Consider the following 24,762-nt stretch of genomic DNA (forward strand, 5'->3'; position numbering starts at 1 on the left):
GGGAGAGTAAAGGAATTTTTCTGAGACCTGCGTCAGTTAGTGCCGTAGATCCATTGTGGTCATTGAAAGTATCTGCTGGTTCCTGGTGGCATAGACCCTGAGTTTTGATAGGCAGTGAACATGGGGCACAGAGCTAAAGGCTGAGGCCAGAGGAGAGGTCATAAGAGACATGTGGATAATGTAAGGACTCCCAGACAGTGACAGCATCCTCCTCACGGGAGCTATTAAAAAGAATTCTTAAACACAGGACCACACTCACACTGGTCTGGAGCCAGAATTCATACTATTTGGGTTAGGAAGGAAAAGGGGGAAAAAAAAAGCTTGAGGCTAAAGTGTATTGGTAGTGAACCCAGCATAGGTAAACATATATCTTCTCCGGAGGAACTCTCCTTAAACAAAGGCTCAAAGATTCCCCTCAGATAGAGTCCCAAGGACATGACCTCATTCTGATATAAATGAACTTATGAGAAAACAAGCTACCTTAAGTGACAGCAAATACAACAAATTACATAAACTCTCAGAGGTTACAGATATTAGAATTACCAGGTGTAGACTAAAATAAGAGCAGATAGAAAATATGATGTGGGATGAAGAGAACTGAAGTTGGCCAAGCAGGTTTGGAACAGAACCAAAGGGATCTGTAAATGATACATATATGATAATTTAAAATTTACAGCATAACATATTGATTAAGCAGATTAGATACAGTGAAAGGGATGACAAAATGAAAGCTACACCTAAAGAGACTGAGATTAAAAATAGAGAAGAAAGGTTAAGAGATCTGGAGGAATAGAAAGCAAAGGTCTTACATGCTGAATTAGCCTCCCACAGAAAGCTACTAGGATGGAGGATGGCCAGTATGCAAAGTAATGGCTGAGGACTTTTACCAAGTGGCGAGTCCTCAGATAGAAGCTAACGAACACTAAACTAGATCAATAAAAAGAAATCCTAGTACTAGATGCATGACAGTAAAACCGGAATATTGATAGGCGGCAGGAGGAGAGGAAGCAGTTAGAGAAAAGACAGATAACCCAGAAGGAACTGGCTGACAGATGGCTTGTACTTTAACAGCAAAAGCAGAAGCAAGAAGATAGTGCAATGATAGCCTCAAAGCGATGAGAGAAAAAGTCATCAATTTAGAATTCTGTACTCAGGAAAACCATCAGTCAAGAATGAATGCAGGCTGGGCACGGTGGCTCATGCCTGTAAATCCCAGCACTTTGGGAGGCCAAGGCAGGCAGGTCACTTGAGGTCAGGAGTTCGAGGCCATCCAGGCCAACATGTTGAAAACCCATCTCTACTAAAAATACAAAAATTAGCCAGGCATGGTGGCACATGCCTGTAATTCCTGCCACTCGGGAGGCTAGGTAGGAGAACTGCTTGAACCTAGGAGGAGGAGGTTGCAGTGAGTTGAGATCGTGCCTGTGCACTCCAACCTGGGTGACAGAGTGAGACTCTGTCTCAATTAAAAAAAGAATGAATGCAAAATAAAGATACTTCATACTAGAACAGCTAAAGGTATAACTATTTTGTGCTTTTTAACTTTGGAGAGTAGGGAGGAGGAAAGGAAGAAAGTCAGATGGTGAGAAGACAGCAGAGAGGTGATCAGCTGGGTTGTGATTTAACCTCCTTCTGAGCCCCACAATACAAAATTAAGAAATGCTTTATAGGAATTGATTGCTTTTGATGTTGATAAAGACTGGATTTGATTGTGTCTTTGCAATTTATGAGGCCGAACATGGATGTGGATGTTGGAGCAAAGAGATATAAGAATGCTCAGTTGAGAGAACTGACAGGCATGAGGGGCAAGAAGGTGCAGGTGGATTGCTATGAATGCTCTCAAGGCCATGATATTGGGGTTCAGGCCAAGTTTAACTGGCTCTGAGAAAGGGGGTGACCTGGTTGACAAATGTGAGGAAAAAAATCATAAAGCTGCCATTTGAAATAGAATCCTAGGCCAGGTGCAGTGGCTCACACCTATAATCCCAGCACTTTGGGAGGCCAAGGCGAGCAGATCACCTAAGAACCCGGAGTTCGAGACCAGCCTGGCCAACATGGCAAAACCCCATCTCTACTAAAAACATAAAAATTAGCCGGGCCTGGTAGTGCAGCTACTCAGGAGGCTTAGACAGGATAATCACTTGAACCCAGGAGGCGGAGGTTGCAGTTAGCCAAGACTGCACCACTGCACCCTAGCCTAGATGATAAGAGTGTGACTCCATCTCAAAAAATAAACAGAACCCCATTCACAGTGAGTTACGTAGTCAAAACCAGTTTGCTTACTAACTGAAGCTTGTTTATTGTAGACTGCACCTCAGAGTCAGTGAAAATAGCATTTCAAAATATATTTTTCTCTCTATAAATTTTCTTCCTGAGATTTTCCTAAGATTTGGTTGGAAAGCTGGCTCACATTATTACTGTACTGTACCTGCCTTCATCAGAGAGGCTATAATGAAGTGAGATGGTAGTATAGGATTGGTTAAAATCTAGAATTGGTTAAATTGTAAGGGCAGAGTTCTGAGGCCAGGGCTATAGTCTTAAACATTTCAGTGAGGTCACTGTGATGAAAACAAACTGCATTTGAGGCCAGGCATGGGAATATATGGCTCACACCTGTATTCCCAGCACTTTGGGAGGACAAGGCTGATGGATCGCATGAGGTCAGGAGTTCGAGACCAGCCTGGCCAACATGGTGAAACCCTGTCTCTACTAAAAATACAAAAATTAGCTGGGCTTGGAGGTACACACCTGTAATCCCTGCTATTTGGGAGGCGGAGGCAGAAGAATTGCTTGAACCTAGGAGGCAAAGGGTGCAGTGAGCCAAGAATGCGCTACTACACTCCAGCCTGGGCAACAGAGTGAGACTCCATTCTCCCCCCACCACTGCCTGCCCCCAAAAAAGCATTTGGGCTACCCCTTGGGTTTTATTAAACCACCCATACAGGTATATAGTCCATTTGTGCATTCTGGTCATAATGAGATACACTTAAGAGGTGTATCTCCTAGAGACTCTAATAAAGAGTTAGATTTATATGGAATATGAATAATTAGAATTTCCATTTTTTTGTGCATTATTCTGTTTGCTTTTTAATAGAAGTCCGTATTACCATGATCTGTTGTGTAAATTACCATAGATAAAGACGTAGACACTGAGATTGAATAGAATTACCTCTTTGTTTTTAATCACTGTCACAGTCATAGCCAGATTTCTTCACAAATTCTATACTGAATAAAATATCTGTTTTTGTATTCACTGTAAAAAATGGAAACCAATGAATGAAATCACCTTATGGATGATTTAGAGCTGTTTAAAACTATTACATTAGTTTGCAGTTTATGATTTTGTAGCACTGTGTAAAGGATTTAGTGAAACCTCACTCGCTTGGCTTTGAGAATATTTCTGGGATCATGGTTATGTTGGCTTGATGGGGTCTGACAATCCTTGAAATTGGCTTTTATTAACTTGTAGGCTCTTCAATAAAACACTGAAACTATAAATTGTGCAGTGCTCTGCTCTAATTATCTGATTTAAAATTACTGTTTGTATTGATCCATTCTGTATGGTCATATAGCAAGGCTAAAAACTGATTTATTTTTCTCCCTTTACATAGACTAAACCCAGAGTAATTATTGGGTTTAATTACATAATTCCTGCTTGGCACAGGAAATTAAGAGAATTTGCTTTCTTAGGCATATATCTGATTTAGAAAAAGGCAATCAAAATTCTTGGTAGAATCATCATCAGTGTATACACTTAAGTAATCCTTACTTTTGCACCCACTGGCAGCTGCTGAACATACACACGTGACTTTCTGATATGTGTGTTAGGTGGTTTTTCTCCTGTCTGAATCCAGGGAACCAACATCTCCCTTAAATTCCATTTGAACAAGGCAGAGTGTAATAAGTAAATTACTTTAGAGCCTGTCCCTCTTGTTTTTGTTTTTATTCTTATGCAGGGAATAGCAGTCGGGAGATGTATTCTAGTTATTTGCATGAGCATCTTTTTGTGGCTTACTTTTACTGTGCTTGATGTGCTTGTCTCTTCTGCATCAGTGGCTAATTCTGGATAAGCAAAACTTAGAACTTGAATGTTAGTGAGCTCTATTTTTCTTTTCTCAGAAGTGCTATAAAATTTTGTAAGCATTCTGTCATTTTTAGGTGAGGAAGATGATAACTCAGATGTTTATAGACGCTAATACTGAAAGAAACAAACGCACTGAATCTGGTGGGAAATGTAAGGCAAGATGTGTGCCCATTTAAAACACTAAAATATTAATATGGATGGAAAAAAGCAATCAACTTCTGAGTATTCCCAAGGAGGTATTACATTACTCAGGGACTAACCCTGCAAGTGGAAAATAAAACTTAAATCATGGTCACATAAGTGCATATGTAACAGTCAAGGCCATTTGTGCCAGTTATGACTTGTCAAGTGTCATTCCTCTAACATCTTAGAAACACTTGGCAAGTTTATTCTCATGACACATTACCCATCCTGAAAGTTTCAATAAAATGATACTACATAGAAATCTGAGCTCAGATCCTTCTTGCACTGTTTAATGTTCCTGTCCTAATTGTCCTCCTGCTCCACCCTTCTAATTTCTCAAGATGGAGGGAGGCAGTTGTGTACATTCTGAAGCTAAGGAGCAGATTTATGAAATCAGGAATACTTTTGGCTCCTAAGAGAAAAAAGTAACATTTGTCTTCTTCTTCTTCTAGGTTGTCCTTCTACTCAGGCCACTCTTCGTTCTCCATGTACTGCATGCTGTTTGTGGCAGTAAGTACTTTGTGTATATTGATGGTTAGGTTCTGTGCTGCGTGGAATTAATGTGCTTAGCATCAGTGTCCTCTCCTGTCCTAATAAATTAGCCAGTGGCAAAAGGTAAAGCAGGTAATCTGCAAATCTGTAAGTTTCATGCTAAGAATTAGTTGATGTGTGTGCTTACTTTGGGATGTTTCCTGAAGTGGTTTTCTGGAACACACAGCTTCTGTGTAATCACAGTGGGTCACTAATCTGAAGGACTGGGCCAAGGGGCTGCTGTTGCTTGTTAACTTCCTCCCTAACTGGGAGCCCCTCCCCTATCTGCTCAGTGTGGGTGAATAGCAGCAGAGCTGCTTTCCTCCTGGGCTCTGCTGTGGTGAGGAGTTCACTTTTGATCATTAGCTGTCCTTGTTCCTATTTGAGCAGATTTTGTTTTCCTTTCATTTTCTAAAACATTCCCAGACTGCTCTGCAAGGGACCAGAAGGGTTTTTCAACTTCTGGGAAAGGCAGTTGCCACTTCTGGAGCCTGTCACCTATACAACTTCCAGGTCTAATTCTGATGCCAGCCTGCAATGCAGCAGCATAGCAATTTGCACTTGCATCATACCACGCTGGCAGTGAGAACTTAGGAAGATTTCCACCCATATTTTGCATCTTAAACTAGGGATGAGTATGTAGTTTTTTGAGAGTAACTAATGCAAGAACCAGGCTTTAGGACACATTCAGGATATTTTTAAAGGTCAATTTTATTTGATTTTAATTTTTTTATAATGTTCTCTCTTTACATATGAAGTATTAATAAAACACTGTATATTTGGGTGTATACAGTTGTATTCTATGTAAATTTGTGGTTTCCTGTGTTTTTCCCTTTGATCACATTAAGTATTTAATGCTTAAAGTACATGGTATGTATTAAGGGAAAACTAATGGGAGTTAATTTAGTCTCAGAGAAAATTTAAAATGTTTTACTAGAATCTTGTTTTTATTTGAAAAACCAAATTCCAAACATTAAAAGAATATATAAATTGAAGATGTGTTATATAAAATTCAAATTCACAACTTCAAACCATTACAATAGCTAATTTTCAAAGTTTTCATTTTACATGAATTAAATTTAGTGAGAAAGCACAGAGTATGATTCAGCAGAATTTAGGATTTCCTTTTTAAGATACACGCTCAAATGTTTCTGCAGCCACGGCATGGAAAATGTGACTTATCTGAAGGTAGCAGCAAATACTATTCTGACATCTTCTGTTCATTTATCTTATTAGAAAAAAATTCAGCATTCTTTCTTAAGGGAGACCACATTTTTTTTTTCTTTTTAATTAGGCCACAAGGACTAGGGCAGACCAGGAAGGCTGGGCAATAGCCAGAGCCATTACTGTCCTGAGAGCTCTTCCCAAAGCGTGGGCCCGTGACTACACTGAAGGGCATTTGAATGTGTGGACATGCTTTGCATGCCCTGGGCTACACCTCACTACCTCACTGAGTGTAACTTTTGTCTCACTAGCTTTTGTGGTTTGTTATTCGCTCACCTGCATGTGTGAGTGCCCAAGTCCCTCTTTATGAGAGACCTAGGAATCTGAGTTTTGATTGAACTTGATGATGATTTGCATTTTATACTACTTTTATTTTTGACTAAAAATTTCCATGAAGAGATGAGGGATGATTGCTACTGTTTGACAAGTGAGGGAATAGGCATGTTGGGAGGGCTGCTGAGTTCTGTGAGCTCTCAGGTCTCTTGATAATCAGGATCCCATGCTGTACTGATTGGTGACTTGGTCTGAACCTTAGTCCATTTATTTTAAAGGTCAGCTGATGCAGATCTCTGGAAGTAAAATGGCATTCTGGAAGTGACTGACACATAACTTTGACCCACTGTTTGTAATTTTAAAGAAAATTCTCAGATATAACATTCCATATTTTATCATTTTCTGCTCTTCTTCCTTGACCCTTCTCAAAACACCCGTTACATGTGTGTAACTGGTCAAATAGAAACTTGTACTGAGGGCTGTTTTGTGAGAGATTAAAATTACCATAGAGGGGATGAGATTGATGTTTAGAGGGCCTCCATGGCAAACCTGCTCTGTGGACATGCAGCCACATATGAGGCATATCAACTCGGGAAAATGATGTCAGCCATAGTAAGGTAATTGGATCAGTATGAACCATTTAGACGTGTTAAAAGAACAGCTTTAAACAAATTTAAGGGTTTCATTGAGGAAGGAAGAAACGACTCTTAAATTGGGCAGCACTCAGAATCACAGCAGACTCAGAATCACTCCAGCGCTTCTAAGTGGTCAGGGAGAATTTGTGGACAGAAAACGGAAAGTGAGTCCAGAAAATGAAGGGAGGTGCAGAAACTGCTGGATTGGTTACAGCTCGGCCTTTGAGCCTTAATTTGAGTGTGGTTTGAATGGCTGTGAGTGGCTGAAATATGGCTGCTGGGACTGGCTGAGACTGAGCCATTGTTACAGAAGCACACTCCTAAGTCAAGCTTGCAGTTTGCTTACCTACCAAGTTAGGCTGTACTTTGTAAAGAAGAACTCAAATATGTGAATAGGGGGTTTTCAGGCCAGATTTTAGTTTGATTTAACAGATGGAAAGTTGTAATGGCCTAAAAGAAAAAAAGAAGCCTAGATAAATAGATTTGTTATAGACCTTCCTGGAGAAGAAAGCAGGTCAAAGCAACTATACACTGCATTTTACTGACTCTAGGCAGTGGAAATATTTGCTTGATGTGGATGTAGGCCCCAGCTTTGATTTCAGCCCTGAATACACAGATGTCTCCTTGCTTTTCACATTAATGTACAACGTTTAACCTCTAAGCCCCAGCCCCAAATTCCTTGGGCAATGACTCATCTTGTTTCTCTGGGCATCTTGGCATCATGAGTCAGTCCCAGATTTGGGTGGAGATGTAGTCATTTAAATCCTCTCCAAGGATAGTCTTTGATAGCCAAAACTTCCCTTTCGATTCCTGACACCGAGAAATTAACTTCTAGTTAAAAATGTCTCTTAAAACACCCTGACCATTGTTCTTCACTGGCAGGCAGTGCAGCCCTGCACACTTAACAGTGCCAAGAGAGTAAGCATCAGTGAAAACTTCCCAGGCCTGCGGGAGCTCAGGGCAGGGCTGCTTTGCACATAGCCAGTTTATATGCTTAGTGACGCCCCATGAATTGGCTGAATGCCAGAGATTCCACATTTATTTGATTATTCAGGAGAACAGCCATGGTTTGAGTCTGTATTTTCTTTCAATACAGTGAGGAGTGCTAAAAAAACTTTTCCTGAGACCATTCTATTGAGGCTGTAACCCCAGATTATTTATATCACCGCCTGTTATGAAATTCCTCTATTTGTGCTTCAGCCAGACTCTCCTCCCTGCCATAAAACACCTCTGATCTGAGCCTTGCCCTCTGCCTTGTTTAGACAGTGCTGCCCACCTATCTAAACCCACTCAGACTCTTTCATACTATCCACATTCCTTAAGATTCATATAATCCCTCATTTAGCATTCACTGTATGCTACCTAGCATTGTTGATATTTCATGTTTTCCAAGCTTGATTATTGCTGAAAATTAGGCAAATGATGAACAACTCATGGCCCAGAGACTACACGAATCCTGCCTGATTTTGAGGTGGGATTCAAGATCTAAATTTAGTGCCTCAGTGAATCCTAAGAATGGTGAAATTGAAGCCCAAAGAAGACTAAACTGAGGCCTGCTTTCCAGTGTTCTGCTGGCCAAATGTGTCATCAAATGTAGGTGGAGCAATCAGTTTGGTTTGCCTGGCTGGTCATAAAAGCGCTGTTTCAAAATAAGTAGGCCAAGGTATATTTCTTTGTGTTGGGCCTGCTGTTATTAGTCTAGTTCTGGGGTTGGCAGTTTTTTTTCAGTAAAAGTTCAGATAATAAATATTTAGGCTTTGTCGATCACGTATTCTTTTTCGAAAAAAAAAAAAAAAAAAAAAAGCTCCTTAAAAATGTGAAAACTGTTTTAACTTGCAAGCTGACCCCTTGACTCTAGTTTAAAATGGAGAAAAACCCTCTTAATTTATTAACAGTAGAATATTAAGAGGCTATGAGACAATAATGACGTTTTACAGTTAAGAAGTGTTAACAAGGTTAGTCAAGGAAAGGAAAAATCAAAATAAAACAGCTTCAAAAAATATCTCATTCAACAGTTATTTTAAAGGTGAGATATTCTAGTTAGATCCTTTAATGGAAGTTAACTGTTTCAGAAATGTCAACCAAAAATGGTTATATCCTTCCTGTCTTAGTTTTGGCTGCTGTAACCAATTGTAGAAGACTGGGTGGTCTATAAAAAACAAGTTTATTTCTCAGTCTGGAGGCTGGAAATCTAAGATTAGGGTACCAGCATGGTTGGGTAATGGTGGGGCCTTCTTCCAGGTTGCAGAATGTCCTCACACAGTGGAAAGGGCAAGGGAACTCTCCTGGGTCTCTTTTTAGTGCATTAATCCCTTTTCATGAGGGTTAACCCCTTATGACCTAATCACCTACGAAAGGCCCTATTTTCCTAATACCATTGCCTTGCAGGGGGTACCGCAACCTCATCCTCCTGGGCTCCAGCAATCCTCCCACCTCAGCCTCTCAAGTAGCTGGGACTACAGGCGCATGCCACCAGAGGCCTAGCATTTTTTTTTTTTTTTGGTAGAGATGTTGCTCAGGCTCGTCTTGAACTCCTGAGCTCAGGCGATCTGCCTGCCTTGGCCATCTAAAGTGCTGGCATTACAGGCATGAGCCACCATACCTGGGCCCTTTACTACTTTTTCTTGCCTCATTGCTCAGGGTTAGGTCTTCACTGCTATGGTGAATAGGAGGGGTCAAAGTAGCATCCTTAAGTCTTATTCCAGTTCTTAGAGGAAAGGCTTTCAGCTTTTCCCCATGCAGCATGGTGTTAGTTGTATGTTGTATATAACATTTATCATGTTGAGATACGTCCCCTTCATGCCTAGCTTTTTTTTTTTTTTTTTGCATGAAGGGATGTTGAAGTTTATCACATTTTCATCATATTTGAATGTAATATCATGTTTATTGATTTGCCTATGTTGAAACCTCCTTGAATCCCTGAGATAAATCCCACTTGATCGTGGCATAATATCTTTTTGATGTGCTGTTGTATTAGGCTGGCTAGCATTTTGTTGATGATTTTTGCATCTGTGTTTATCAGAGATATTGGCTTATAGCTTTCTTATGTTGCATCCTTGTCTGTTTTTTGTATCAGGGTAATGCTCCCCTCATGAAATGAGCGAGGGACAATTCCCTTCTTTTCAATTTTTTAGAATAGGATAATAGGTGTTAGTTCTTTGTAAGTTTGGTAGAATTCAGTAATAAAGCCATTTGGTCCTGGACCTTCCTTTGTTGGGAGACATTTTATTACTGATTGAATCTCATTACTCATTATTGGTCTGTTCAGGTTTTCTCTTCCTTCCTGATTCAATCTTGGAAGACTGTGTATCCAGGAATTTATCCATTTACTCTTGGCTTTCCAGTTTATTAGTGCACAATGGTTAATAATAGTCTCTGATAGTCAGGCATGGTAGCTCATGCCGGTAATCCCAGGAGTTTGAGAAGGGAGATCCTTTGAGGCCAGGAGTTCAAGACCAGTGGGCAACACAGCAACATGCTGTCTCTACCAAAAAACAACAACAAAATCAGCCAGACACTCTGGCACGCTCCTGTAGTCCCAGCTATTCAGGAGGCTGAGATGAGAGGATCACTTGAACCCAGGAGGCTGAGGTTGCAGTGAGTGATGAACATGCCACTGTGCCCCAGACTGGGTGACAGTGAGACCCTATCTCCAAATAGATGATTGGAGATAGTCTCAGATATTCTTTTGTAGTTCTGTTAGTTGTAATGTCTCCTTTTACATTTCTGAATTTATTTGGGTCTTCTTTTTCTCTTGCCAATTTTATCTTTTCATAAAAGCAACTTTTTTTGTTGATCCTTTGTACTTGTAAAAGTTCATTTTGTTTAGTTCTGCTCTGCTCTTTAGTATTTCCTTCCTTCTACCAATTCTGGATTTGTTCTTTTTTATTACCTTGAGGTGCATTGTTAAATTATTTACTTGAAATCTTTCTAGATTTTTTTTTTTTTTTTTGAGACAGTTTCGCTCTTGTTTCCCAGGCTGGAGTGCAGTGGTGCGATGTTGGCTCACTGCAACCTCTGCCTCCTGGGTTCAAGCGATTCTCCTGCTTCAGCCTCCCAAGTAGCTGGAACTACAGCCGTGCACCACCACGCCCAGCTAATTTTTTGTATTTAGTAGAGATGGGGTTTCACCATGTTGGCCAGGCTGGTCTCAAACTCCTGACCTCAGGTGATCCCCCCACCTCAGCCTCCCAAAGTGCTGGGATTACAGGCGTGAGCCACTGTGCCCAGACTCTAGATTTTTGATGTAGGCATTTATTGGTATTGATTTACCTCCTAGCATTGCTTTTGTTATGTCCCTTGGGTTTTGGTATGTCCTGCCTCTTATTTTCATTTTTTTCAAGAAATGTTTTTATTTCCTCCTTAATTTCTTCCCTGACCCAGTGGTCATTCAGGAGCATGTTGTTTAATTTTCACGTATTTGTACAGTTTCCCAAGTTCCTCGTTATTGATTTTTAGTTTTATTCCATCATGATCTGAGAATAGTCTTTGGCTGGCAGGGTTTATTTTTTCTTGCAGCTTATTCCATACATCATCCCATTTTCTCCTAGCCTGTAAGCTGGCTGCTGAGAAATTCACTGTTAGTCTGATAGGCGTTCCCCTTCTAAATGACTAGATACTTGTCTCTAGCTGTTTTATTCTTTGACTTTTGATAGTTTGACTGTAAAATGCCATGAATTTTTGAATTGCATCTATTTGGGGCTAAGCTTCCTGTATCTGGGTGTCTAAATCTCTTGCTAGACTTGGGAAGTTTTCAGATATTATTTCATTAAACAGGTTTCCTATCCCTTTTGTTTTCTGAGACACCAAAAATTTGAATATTTGATCACTTTATGTCGTCACATACCTCACATAGCAGTTGCACATTCTTTCTTATTTTTGTCTGGCTTCCAAAGACCTAATTTTCAGTTCTAAAATTCTTCTGCTGATACTGTCTACCGTTGAAACTTTTGGATCTAGTTTGCATTTCATTCAGTAAATTCTTCAGTTTCAAAATTTGTTTTTTTAAAAAAACATCTGTTTTTGGTAAGTTTCTCATTTATATCATAAATGGTTTCTCTGATTTCTTTGTATTATTTTTCTGATTTCTGTGTTTTCTTGTATCTCACTGAGCTTCAATTTTTTTTTTTTGAATCACTGAATTCTTTTTCTGAGATTTCACAAATTTCTTCACTGGAATCTGTTGCTAGAAAATTACCATGTTCCTTTGGAAGTGTCCCTTCTTCATGTTTCTTATATCCATATTTTGATAAGTGTACATTGAGTGTAACAGTCACTTTTCCCAGTTTTTTGAATTTGCCTTCATAGGGGAGGATATTTTCCTGAAGATGTATCTGTGGTGTTGATTGGGCACATCACTTTGGCTTTGATTCCAGATGCATGCAGTAGTGTAGTGTAGTCTCGGTATGATTTTTACATATATATATATATATGTGTGTGTGTGTGTACATATATATATATATATATATATATATTGCACTTTAGGTTCTGTGGTACATGTGAAGAACATGCAGGATTGTTGCATAGGTACATACATGGCAATGTTGTTTGCTGCCTCCATCCCCATCACCTGTATCTGGCATTTCTCCCCATGTTATCCCTCCCCAACTCCCTACCCCCACTGTCCCTCCCCTATTTCCCCACCCACAGACCTCAGTGTGTGATGCTCCCCTCCCTGTGTCCATGTGATCTCATTATTCAACACCCGCCTATGAGTGAGAACATGCAGTGTTTGATTTTCTGTTCTTGTGTCAGTTTGCTGGTTCCCAGGTTCATCCAGGTCCCTTCAAAGGACACGAACTCATCGTTTTTTCACGGCTGCATAGTATTCCATGGTGTATATGTGCCGCATTTTCCCCGTCCAGTCTATCATCGATGGGTATTCGGGTTGGTTCCAAGTTTTTGCTATTGTATACAGTGCTGCAATGAACATACGTGTGCATATGTCTTTATAACAGAATTATTTATAATCCTTTGGATATATACCCAGTAATGGGATTGCTGGGTCAAGTGGTATTTCTGTTTCTAGATCCTTGAGGAATTGCCACACTGTCTTCCACAATGGTTGAACTAATTTACACTCCCACCAACAACATAAAAGTGTTCCTATTTCTCCACATCCTCTCCAGCATTGCCATTCTAACTGGTGTGAGATGGTATCTCAATGTAGTTTTGATATGCATTTCTCTAATGACCAGTGATGATGAGCATTTTTTTGTATGTTTGTTGGCTTTATATATGTCTTTTGAAAAGTGTCTGTTCATATCCTTCACCTACTTTTGAATGGGTTTGTTTTTTTCTTGTAAATCTGTTTTAGTTCCTCGTAGATTCTGGATATATGTCCTTTGTCAGATGGGTAAATTGCAAACATTTTTTCCCCATTTTGTTGGTTGCTGTTGTTTCTTTTGCTGTTCAGAATCAGTTGTGTGTGATTTCCTCAGTGCAGTTGTTAGTTGCTGCAATGAAGCGTTTGCTGGAGATGGGAACATCAGGTAGGCCCATCCTCGAGCACCAAGAGGCAGCAGCAGGCTGAGTATGCCTGTCCTTGGGCCCTGGGGCAGTGTATGGTAGCACTGACATTAGAGGGTCCTGGTGGACTGATTCTTGGGCCACCAGGCAGCTTGCTTGGTGCCAGCAGTAGCATGGTGGGCAGGTCCTTGGGCTTGGTGCCCACAGACAGCAGGTCAGGTGTGGTGCGGGCAGTGGCAGGACAACCCTCTGATTCCCAAGTGGTTTGCGCTGGTGTTGACCATGATGGGCTCGGTGGCTAGTCCCCATGCCCATAGGTGGTGCATGTGGGTGGTGGTAGCAGCAGATTGGGTGGTCCCTTCCTCAGGCCCCTGGGAGGTGTACTCAGGTGTCAATGACAGGTACACCCTCCAGTGCCTGGGCACAGGGGTAGGTAGAGCCAGGCTGGATAGGTCCCTCAGTGGTGTGTGTAGGGCCTGGCTGTGGTAGGCAGGGGTGGTTTTCCATGGCAACAACCATAAACAGGTGGGTTGGGAGCATGCACTTTGGCCCCAAATGGCCTCTGCAGGGTGGGGTAGCCTGTAATCAGGCTTGACAATGCACAGTGGCTCTGCTGGCTCACTGCCAGTGGCTCGCATAATATTTTGATGGGGGATGTTAATGGCGCTTCAGAGATGTGGATATGTGAGGGCTGTTGGGCCTCAGGGAAGGATGCTGTCTGCTGGGGGGCTGGGCCCTCAAAATGGTGCCCTGCTGTAGCTGCTTAGGACTCTGGGGGAGAAGCTCCTTTTCTGGAGCAATGCCATCATGCAGTCCCCAAGCTCCCTGTTTGTGTGGGTTGAGCGTTTCTCCCTTGGTTGGGATTCCAGGACTTCACAATGGGAATGTGGATGTGGACTGTTGGGGGTCACCTACCCTTTTCCTGCATGGGGAGCCTCCCCAACCAATCCCTGCCAAGCACCCTGCTGTGCATCCTGCTCCTTACTTGCCTCAGGTGTTTCCTGTCATTTTGGTGTTAAATGCCAGCAGTCTCTCTCAGGTGATCTATTCCAAGTGCGATTACTGCTGTTTTGGTGGTTCTTCAGGAGAAAGCAAGTAGCAGATGTCTTTAGCCATCTTGAAACCCACTCCATTGTTTTCAATGGCTTGCTGTCCTTGACCACAGCTTTTGCTTCCTCCTAACTTTAGTCTGCAAATAACCTATTATGTACTCATTAGGCACCTTTCCTACTACTTTTGAAATTAGACAATTCCTTCATACTTCTGGTATAAATTCCAGAGTCAAAATATAGCCTAGCAGATCTCTGGGTGATGCCTGGTGTTAAGTCATCTAGTCAGTGCAGGGAGATGTGGGTATGCAGGGAGATGGCAGGGCTGTGTGGTCCAAACTGGACTGACTCTTACAGCTGTATCTGTGAATGGGCAATTCCACCCAGAAGGGGAATTCAAAAGTAATGTTGCCGCTGAGCCTGTCTGGTACCACACACTGTGTTGGCTATAGAGCTCTGTAAGTTCAAACTCTTAAAAGAGAAGTAACTGAATGCCTTACCTAAAAGGGATGTAATAGATAAGGTTGGCAAATGGCATATATGGGGAGGAGGGAAGAGTGGAATCTGCAAAGGAAGGAAACTATAAGAGCCTTTTTACTATTAACCTTGGCACTGAAGCACGAGCTGTGTCCCTACACCTATTTCTAACAGAACAGTACTGTACTAAGAAGCTTCACACATTCAACTTCTCTGTGGCAGCTAGGGAAAGCTAAAGGAATGGACTTTCTTTTAAAGGAAGTCATGTCAAGTGCTTGTTTTGCTCAGAATCAAAGTAGAGCCACCAGAAAGACATCACCTTTTAGCTTTGTTGAACCTACTCATATAAGAAAGTTTTGCCGGCAGGATGGGAGGGGAAAAGCCAGTCTGGATTTCTGGGCATGTCAACTGTGGAACTCAAGGTGACCCAAGGTCTGAGAAATTCAGGGTGTCCACTTCCTTGGGCTCTTCAGAAATGGAAGTCTTCACAGAGCTACACTGAGTACCCTGGCCCAGGGAAACACAGTATGGGCACATAGGAAGCACACCCAGGCTGTGTCCATTTGTCACTAGAGAAGCCAAGGACTAGAGTACAGGATTAGGTTCAGAACCACAACTGGGGAATCCAGAATTCTCTCACGGTGAAATAATTTGGGGGTCCATGGTTACAGTTTCACTGATGGGCGAAACCACTATTCTTGGCTAGATGTGTGAGGAGAAAACCAGCTATTTATAGGGGGAAAGGCTTCACTTAAAAGTGTTAGAGCTTAGTTGATCATGTAAGTAAATGTTAATTCTTTTCACTGTCATGTTGGGGAAGAAATTTGGAGAAAATAATACTCAATATGAGTTTTCAGGCTACCTACAGTGAAAGCCAGGGTTCTTTAGAATGAGCATATTGCTACAGGGATTTTAGAATCTTAGGAAAGGCCTTGAAGTCCTATCTATCTCTGAGTTTCCTTCAGGTTGGAAGTAGCATGGGACTAGCTTAAGTCCATTTTAGAGTTTGTTTTCTTGTTTTGTCTTTAGCATAGTTGGGTACAGTATTCCCTAAGATGTCTATATTCATAAGCATTTTAATTCCTAGGTATATACTTATATAGTCTGAATAAGCTATGCATTTAACTTCTGTATGAAAAGGTAGCAAAATAACCAAAGGGGGACAGCTGAACTTTTTGACAGTAGTCTCTAAACCTCGGCTTCTGCTGCAATCAAGGAACTTTTCTCCTTAAAATGAATAGTTTCCAATTAAGGTAGAAATAATAAGGTGAATCTTGAGACAAAGTTCTTACTACTTACTTTTTTCACAGCGTGAACAACAAACAAAAGTAAGGATTCTGCAGAATGCCAGTGGTACTTAAACTAGCTGATGAGTCAGATTCAGTTAAACAGCTGGTAAGCTCTTTTAGAACTAGATGTTTATACTAAGTACTTGATAAAATTAGGTAAGCCCTGGGTCTTTGCCAGCGGTTGGGAACTGAACACCAATAGCAGTGCCCAGAGAGCTGGGAATGGATTTGTGTCATCTATTTTAAATAGGCAGTGTCCATGGGGAGAGCTATGTATATTGTTTTCTGAAGACTGCATTTAATTGCCTATGAGTCACTGAAGAGAATTTTAAAAGAAAATGTTAAAAATTATATTGTTATTAGATAGAAATTAGGTAGCTGTCTCTCTCTCTCTTTTTTTTTTTTTTTTTTTGAGACAGAGTCTTACTGTCTCCCAGGCTGAAGGCAATAGCACAATCTCTGATCACTGCAACCTCTGCCTCCCGGGTTCAAGAAATTCTCCTGCCTTAGCCTCCCAAGTACCTGGGATTATAGACATGTACCACCACACCCAGCCAATTTTTGTACTTTCAGTAGAGATGGGGTTTTGCCATGCTGGCCAGGCTGCTGTCAAAATCCTGACCTCAGGTGATCTGTCCACCTCGGTCTCCCAGTGTTGGGATTACAGGCGTGAGCCACCGTGCTCGGCCCCCCCTTTTTTTTAAATGAGAGTGGAATCCCTAAAAAGAATCCCTTCTACATAAAAATTTTAAGGATGCACCCAAAGTCAAAGACAGACTGACACGAGAAAGTGGAATTTCTCAGGTCTGATTAGTGTATAGAAAAGTCATAGAACTTAAAGGGGTTACAGGCACTACTGAAAGAATACATTTCTTTGCTGGACCATCACTAAACTACAACCTGTATTACTTGCAAATACAGATTATTTAGTCTCAGTTGCGCTGTTAAACAGTTTGAGGGTGGGAGAGCTCTCTTTGGTGAATTAATCAAATAGTCCCTAGACAGGCCCAAAGCAAGGGCAACCTGTGCCCAGAATACTAGCACTTTATCCCAAGACTCAGAACTAATGGCAATACTGGGTCAGGCATGGTGGCGCATGTCTGTAATCCCAGCACTTTGGGAGGCCAATGCAGGTGGGTTGCTTGAGATGAAAAGTTTGAGGCCAGCCTAGGCAACACAGTGAGACCCCCAACTCTACAAAACATAAAAACAATTAGCTGGACTCAGTGGCATGTATCTATACTCCCAGCTACTTGGGAAGTGGAGATGGAAGGACTGCTTGAGCCCAGAAGTTTGAGGCTGCAGTGAACTATGACTACACCACTGCACTCCAGTCTGGGCAACAGAGCAAGACCTCATTTCTTTAAGGAAAACAACCAACCAATGGCAGTACTGGCCTTGATTATCAGAATTGTAACCCAGACTGCAAGGAAAGGAACTGTCCCTGAAATCCTGTTTAGAAAGCCATCAACAGAAAACACTTGTTTATATAGTTTTTGAAGAGTGGTATAACTAGACTGGCAGTAGATTCTTTTAAACAAGTTAGTAGGGCAATAGTTTTGTTTCTTTCAAAGGATTAACATTTAGGCAGCAATACATACATGAATGTTTGCCTAGAAGTCCTATTCCCTATATCATAATATTTTGATAATCATTTTAAATGCCAACCCTTTCTTAATATAGAAAGTTATGCATTGTTATGTTAAATAAACTATTCTCTTTATTCTTTTCTGTTAGCTTTATCTTCAAGCCAGGATGAAGGGAGACTGGGCAAGACTCTTACGTCCCACACTGCAATTTGGTCTTGTTGCTGTATCCATTTATGTGGGCCTTTCTCGAGTTTCTGATTACAAACACCACTGGAGTGATGTGTTGACTGGACTCATTCAAGGAGCTCTGGTTGCAATATTAGTTGTAAGTATACAGGTCAACAGCCTACATCTTGATATTGCTAAACATTTAGATAATAGAAAAAAAATTCCCACTGAGAAAACTGCAGTGGGCAAGAATCCCAAGGTTATTAAAAGTCACTTGAGGATCCACAGCTGGTAAAAACCAGGTTACTCTTTGTAAAACTTAGTATTTTTATAAAATCCGAGTATTTTTTATTGTAAAAGGCCCTGGCTAAAAATGTTGTTTTTTGGTGGGGGGGTATGAGTTGAAAAAACTAATTCACATGCAGAAATAACTCTTTACTAAGTATTGGCAAAATGAAGCTAGTTGCTGAAGGACATAAAGCAACTCTTAATTTGGAACAATCTCCTTTAAAAAATCCCAGTTAGCCTCTAATTTTTTATATGCTTAATCTATACACCTCAAATTATATTTTTGTCTGTATTTATCTTAGGATGCTGTTGATCACAACTTTGTATATAGTTTTTAATTTAATCTAAATTATACCATTAAATATTTTGCTCTGTAGGCTGTATATGTATCGGATTTCTTCAAAGAAAGAACTTCCTTTAAAGAAAGAAAAGAGGAGGACTCTCATACAACTCTGCACGAAACACCAACGGGGAATCACTATCGGAGCAATCACCAGCCTTAACAGGCAGCTGGGTGCCCAGGTGAAGCTAGCCTGTTTTCTAAAGAAAAATGATTGCCACAAGGCAAGAGGATGCATCTTTCTTCCCAGTGTACAAGCCTTTAAAGGACTGCTGCTGCTGCTGCTATGCCTCTTGGATGCCCACTTTGTGTGTACATAGTTACCTTTAACACAGTCGTTATTGAATAGCTCTAAATTCATTTAAAAAATTCCAAGCCTTCCACCAAAACAGTGCCCCACCTGTATACATTTTTATTAAAAAAATGTAATGCTTATGTATAAATGTGTATGTAATATGCTTTCTATGAATGATGTTTGATTTAAATATAATACATATTAAAATGTTTGAAGACAACTGTCTTGAGATGGGAGAACCAAATCCACGTTTGCAGGCATTTGTAGTCAACTATAATCAATCAGGTGGTGAATAATATAATTTAAAATCTCACATTCCTTTAGCTGACTCTACAAGTAGAGGCTGGCAGCAAACACAATATCTCTCTTGATTTTGGTGATTCCTAAGAGAGAAGAAAATAAGGTTTAAACTTTCAAGACCACAAAATACCTAACTTGTCGCTACTGAAGTTTTAAAGACACCATACCAACCCTGATTCAATTGGTGAGAGAGCAGCCCCGAAAGTCAAATACCGTGCTGAACACCTAGAGAAATTTGCAGCCACCTCTGTGAGGTGGAAACACAGAAGCCAGACCCCTATTCTTCTGACTCTGAACTACTCTATGGGAGATGGCTGGGAAGGAGATGTCCAGAACTGCTTAAAAAGACAAATTCTAGGAAGGACTAACTTGTCTAAAGAAAGGTAAACCCGAAGACTTGGATTTTCAACCTATATCAGAAGACACTGTGTTGTTTTTCAGCTCCCATGTGAAATTCTTTCTGGGCCAAGGCAGGACAAATAGACATTTTATTTACAAATTATTTTTAAAACTTTGACACCTACACTTAAACTCTGAGTTATTAAACAGGCCTGCTTTTATCAATGATATGGAAATATAAGCTAGATTTGCAAACCTCTTCTTAGGACACTTAAGTGGTTGGCAGAAATCACCAGCATTGACTGACTCTGCAACAATGTGGTTACTACTTTTTGATGCTTTAACTTAGTCCTTTTTCTTGGTCAGGATTCTGTAGAAATGACAAAACTATTTACGGGCATGGTTATGCCCCTTCCCCCCCAACCCCAACCCCAACCCCAACCCCAACCCCAACCCCATTACAACCACCTTGGTTTAGCCATTCTTTCTTGATCTGGTCTTCCCGCTTCTACTGTACTACACTACAGACTTGCCCTGATGTAAGAGCAAGAATTACCTTGTAAAGTCCAAGTCAGGGCAGGTTACTCCCAAGCTCCACACCTCCAATCACTGCAGAGTTGAGAAGTCTGGGGCTGGGAGCTATGAATCCTTTCCTTTCTCACTTCAATCCCTACTACTCTACTCACTGCTCATTCTGCTCCAGCCACACTGGCCTCTTGCTAGTGTTCAAGTATATCAGGCATATACCAAGGGGCTTAACTGCCACCCTCCCCATGGAGGCACTAGACCATCTTATCCATCTGCGAATTCCATTGTCTTTTCTGCTTTTTTACCTTATAGACTTATCACCATCTTGTAAGTTTAACTGTTGACTTATTGTCTATCTCCCCACACTGGAATATAAACTCTATGAAGGCAGTGGTATCTTTTGGTTCACTGTATCTCCTAGTGCTTAAAACAACGCCTGACATGTAGTAAGTGTACAATCAATATATATAAATGGATGTATATATAAAACCTCAACAACCCCCCCACCCAACACACTAAATTTTATAGAAACACTAGTAGATGGCTCTCTATGACAATACAGTGAAGAACATCTCAAAATGCCCTCCTAGGTTGTGGTCCAGGGCTCAAAGTTTGCTTTACAAAATTTGCCAAAATTAGAAACAGCTTATGCATTTGATACTGACCTTCTGCAAATTTATTTTCCAGCTCAGTGTTTCCAATGGCTTTTGCTGCTTGACACATTTGTCGAAGCAATTCTTCCAGGCGCCTCATACAACGAATTATGCTGCCTAGATAGAAAAAGAACAAAACACTTATAAAATGGAAATAATCAGGAACCGCAGAATTTTTGTTGAGAGGCAAGGCAGGAGAACACAGGATAATTAACAGTACTTTGAGGGACTTCCCATGAAGTAAATCAGGTAGCAAACCTGTCAGGTACTGGGGAAGGCTACAAAGATGAAAGGCTTAACTCCCATCTCTGACTAATGGTAGAGAAAGACCTGTTTATTACTAACGTGCTGACGCTTAGTATTAGGTAGGAAAACAAAATGCCCTAGGAGGAGGGAGCAACTCTGGTGAAGGCTGCAAAGATGACATAATCTGTGTCTGTAAGAACGAGGCAGTATCTCTCAGGCAGCAACAAGGGAAGAACCACCACGAAAATGCAGGAAAGAGTGGCAAACCACAGCTATTCAAGGACCCTGAGTGTGGCCTAGTGAGGCATCTGGACACAATCCATACCGTCTCATAGAATACAACAGATTGTTTTTAGTAGGAGAGTAACAGGATAAAATTTGCCATTTTAAAGGTGGACTCATTCATTCTTCTTGACCTTAGCTTCTTTCATTAGTACGTTCTTTACACAGTGTTCTCAAGGAGCACAAGGAAAGATGCCTTTTCCCATGGGTCTAGACTCAGAAAAGTATTTGTATCAAAGCTGGAGCTATAAACATAGTTTCACTTTTGCTCGGCTTATGCAAAGAGGAGCAGAGATTGTGAGATCCTTTCTCTGAGTGCTACCTACCTAAATCTAAAACGCTTGTGACTTCATTTTTAATGCATGAAATAAATACATTAGGAATACCAGTTTTCAAAATGCAATCTGTAGAACAATGAACTCACTGTTTACACTATTATTAATAATTATCAATTTGTTATTTCTATTCTTAGCTGCTAGGAATGCAGGCTCCAATACTGCCTTGCAATGAAACAGGAAATCCAATTGCAGAAAGTTCTGGGTGTCAAGGAGTTGGGACAGAGAGGGTAGTATCATATTATCTATGCAATCAGATATTAAATGTTAAACAAACAATAATATCCAAAGAGAAATTAAGTAGTGGGTTAAAAGTAACTAGATTTTTACCTGAGACCAGATTCTCACAGGTCATTTAGGATTGAAATGAAATCCTGTACAAAGTCTTCTGCTATGTAGGGCATTAAAGAGCCAGACATACTCTCTCTCAAACGCTGTTTTGACTGACTTAAAATGTGTACCAAGAAACAGAATGGGATATTATTTCACAAATTTTAGTAACTCCTGTTACCCAGAATCTGCAAAAGCTATCAGAGACCAAACCATACAAAGTAAATTACTAAGATAAAGAATAAACTAAGGCAAGTAAGTGCACATCCAGGCCAGAGAGCACTGTTGAGACATTTTGTCAACATTTTGATTCAATTTCTGGAAAATTTAGTTTTGACACAGTTTCAGGTAAAAAGATAACAAGAAAATGAGGCCAGCAGGCACAAGGCTGCAAATACAATGGCTGTGGTTATTGCCCACAGAGTTTCATCAACAAATCACTGGGTGTATGCACAAATTCTCCACAGCTGCCTGAAGCACAGAAGCTACTCCAGGGATTAATGAAGACGAAGGGTTAAGTAGTGAATGATATAGCATCTCTCCTACCTACTACAGTTCTCTCCAATCCAAGGGCTCTCCTTATGCCCAGCTTTAGAAATCATCCTGCCTCATCAGCCTGACTAGGTGCTAGACAAAAGCTTCAAAGCCATGACCCATTATAGGCTAAATGAAGCTGACCAAAACCAAACCAAACCAAAACCACATTAACCTACTGGTTACAAATCTTTTCTTTTGGTCCTGCCAGAGTAGAAAGAGAAATCAAATTCTTTCTAGTTGTTGTCTTAAAAAAATTTTTTTTCAAATAGTGGTAAAATATAAAACGTAAACTCCACCTTTTTAACCATGTTAAAATACACAATTCAATTACTGCCCTTTTTAAAAATTCAGGTTTACTACCTTCCAGAAGAACTCACATGGAGATATAATTCACATACCATAAAGTTATTTTAAATAAGTGTACAACTGAGTGGTTTTTAGTATATTGAGACTTGTGTAACCATCATCATTATCTAATTTTAGAGGATTTTTACCACCTCGCCACTCAAAACCCTGTTCCCATTAAGCAGTTACATGTCTTCCTGTCTCTCCAGCCCATGGCAACCACTAATATGCTTTGTCTCTACGAATTTGCCTTTTCTGGAACATTTCATGTAAGTGAAATTATACACTATGTGGCCTTTGTATCTGCCGCCTTTCAACTTAGCTTAATGTGTTCAAGGTTTGTCCACATTATAGTATGAGTCAGTATGTCTTTTCTTTTTTTATAACTGAAAGCTGTTCCATTTAATCTTTATTAAAATGGAACACCTTGCCATTTAAAATGGCAAAAGCCACAATTACTTTTGCACCAACCTAATATATACCACAATTTATTCATCTGTTGATGGACACTTGGGACTATATGCTTTTATTTAAGAGCATTTCAATAAACATCAGCCTTACTTACCTGGTTAACAAAACAGCCATTATTCTCATTAAGGGCAGAAAGCAGCAGATTTTCCCAAACAGCATTTCTGTCTTCAGCTTTCTGGCATACCCTAAAGCAGTTTCCCACAGTTCACACTCTGACCCTAATTTTAATACTCCAGTGTAGCTTGGCCTGAGGTTAGAATCATACACGTATCTTGCAACTGCCTACCACTAAACCCCAGCTTAGGCTGAACCCTTTCTTGACAGCAGAGACTGCTGCTCACGCTGTAACTAGCATGATTCCTGATTACCACTAGGGTCTCACAATTATTCATCAAATGAATAAGCATCAGGTACTAAAACTGTGCCAAAATGTAAATGCAGAAACAATTATTAATAAATTGTTAGTCTATTATTATTAGCAAGAATACTTTAAAAGACAAATGCATTGAAAAATCACTCATGACACTGACAATGCTAAGAAAGGGTAACACTGCTACTTGAAAGGCATGTGAAAATGTGTGTGGTTGGGGACACTTGAGGAATGCACTTCACAGCATTTGCTTTAAAAACGCTGTCTACCGAGGGAGCAGGACTAAAATAACATAAAATAAGATAAAAGCATATGGCAGGCAGAGGTCTAGTAAATAGTTGCAAGAGATGATTCATCATAGAAGCTTTCCTAATGACACTTGCTCAGTGGAAAACAAATCCTTTGTCATCCTTCATAGTTAAGAGCACAATATTGTTTATGCAGAGTCAGAAATAAATAATAAATAGTAACAGCAGCCTCGGGATTACTTGACTAAAACCCTAGGCATCAACCCATACAAATATTTTGTTTAAAACTGTCATTCAAATTTAGTTTAATGAAAATAAAAAAACAGCTACATTCTGTCATTTTTTTTCAGGGTGATAACAGAATACTTAATATGTCTTCAAAATTCCTCAACCTGAATCACAATATAAACTTTTCTTTTGTGTGAGACATCCCCAAACACATGGTTTTAATCATTACAGTGTTAGCTAGTCTCAGTTAATGTTTGAAGAATACTTAAAACCACTTCTGAGGCTCAGGATATGAAATGACCAGACACTTTTATTTTCATATAAAAAGAAAACTAAGAATTTTATTAGGAACAAATATGGTTTGTGCACAGCACATTAGAAAGTTCGAATGCAATTACTGTCTGCATATAAAAACAGACACACTGTACTGTGTGCTACAGCTCTGATTACAATCAGAAAACATGCATAGGCCGGGTGCAGTGGCTCATGCCTGTAACCTCAACGACCTTGGGAGGCCAAAGCAGGTGGACTGCTTGAGTCCAGGAGTTTGAGACCAGCCTAGGCTTCATGGTAAAACCCCATCTCTACAAATAATACAAAAATTAGCTGGACATGGTGGTGCATGCCTGTGGTCCTAGCTACTCTAGAGGCTGAGGT

The 24,762-nt window shown here is 40.4% G+C and overlaps 2 protein-coding genes across 4 annotated transcripts in view; one reads left to right on the plus strand and one right to left on the minus strand.

The window, feature by feature from the left end:
- PLPP1 (phospholipid phosphatase 1) overlaps nucleotides 1-19,137 on the plus strand; it is a 113,231-nt gene extending 94,094 nt beyond the window's left edge. For 2 of the 3 annotated variants that reach the window (XM_032280785.1, XM_032280774.1), the window contains exons 4-6: nucleotides 4,720-4,777; nucleotides 17,951-18,127; nucleotides 18,636-19,054. In XM_032280785.1, the coding sequence (XP_032136676.1) occupies nucleotides 4,720-4,777; nucleotides 17,951-18,127; nucleotides 18,636-18,761 (361 nt within the window). In that variant the 3' untranslated portion in view covers nucleotides 18,762-19,054. Of the gene's footprint in view, nucleotides 1-4,719; nucleotides 4,778-17,950; nucleotides 18,128-18,635 lie in introns of all 3 variants that reach the window. The other variant, XM_032280769.1, reaches the window with a different exon arrangement.
- The window catches only part of MTREX (Mtr4 exosome RNA helicase), a 114,511-nt gene continuing 108,139 nt past the window's right edge, over nucleotides 18,391-24,762 (minus strand). Inside the window, exons 26-27 of the mRNA XM_032280755.1 lie at nucleotides 20,726-20,830; nucleotides 18,391-19,276 (exon numbers count right to left, since the gene is read on the minus strand). Coding sequence (XP_032136646.1) covers nucleotides 19,224-19,276; nucleotides 20,726-20,830 — 158 coding nt within the window. The 3' untranslated portion in view covers nucleotides 18,391-19,223. The remainder of the gene's footprint in view (nucleotides 19,277-20,725; nucleotides 20,831-24,762) is intronic.

Source organism: Sapajus apella, unplaced genomic scaffold (genome assembly GCF_009761245.1).
Source record: "Sapajus apella isolate SASKATOON/1434 unplaced genomic scaffold, GSC_monkey_1.0 scaffold1, whole genome shotgun sequence".
Taxonomy (NCBI): domain Eukaryota; kingdom Metazoa; phylum Chordata; class Mammalia; order Primates; family Cebidae; genus Sapajus; species Sapajus apella.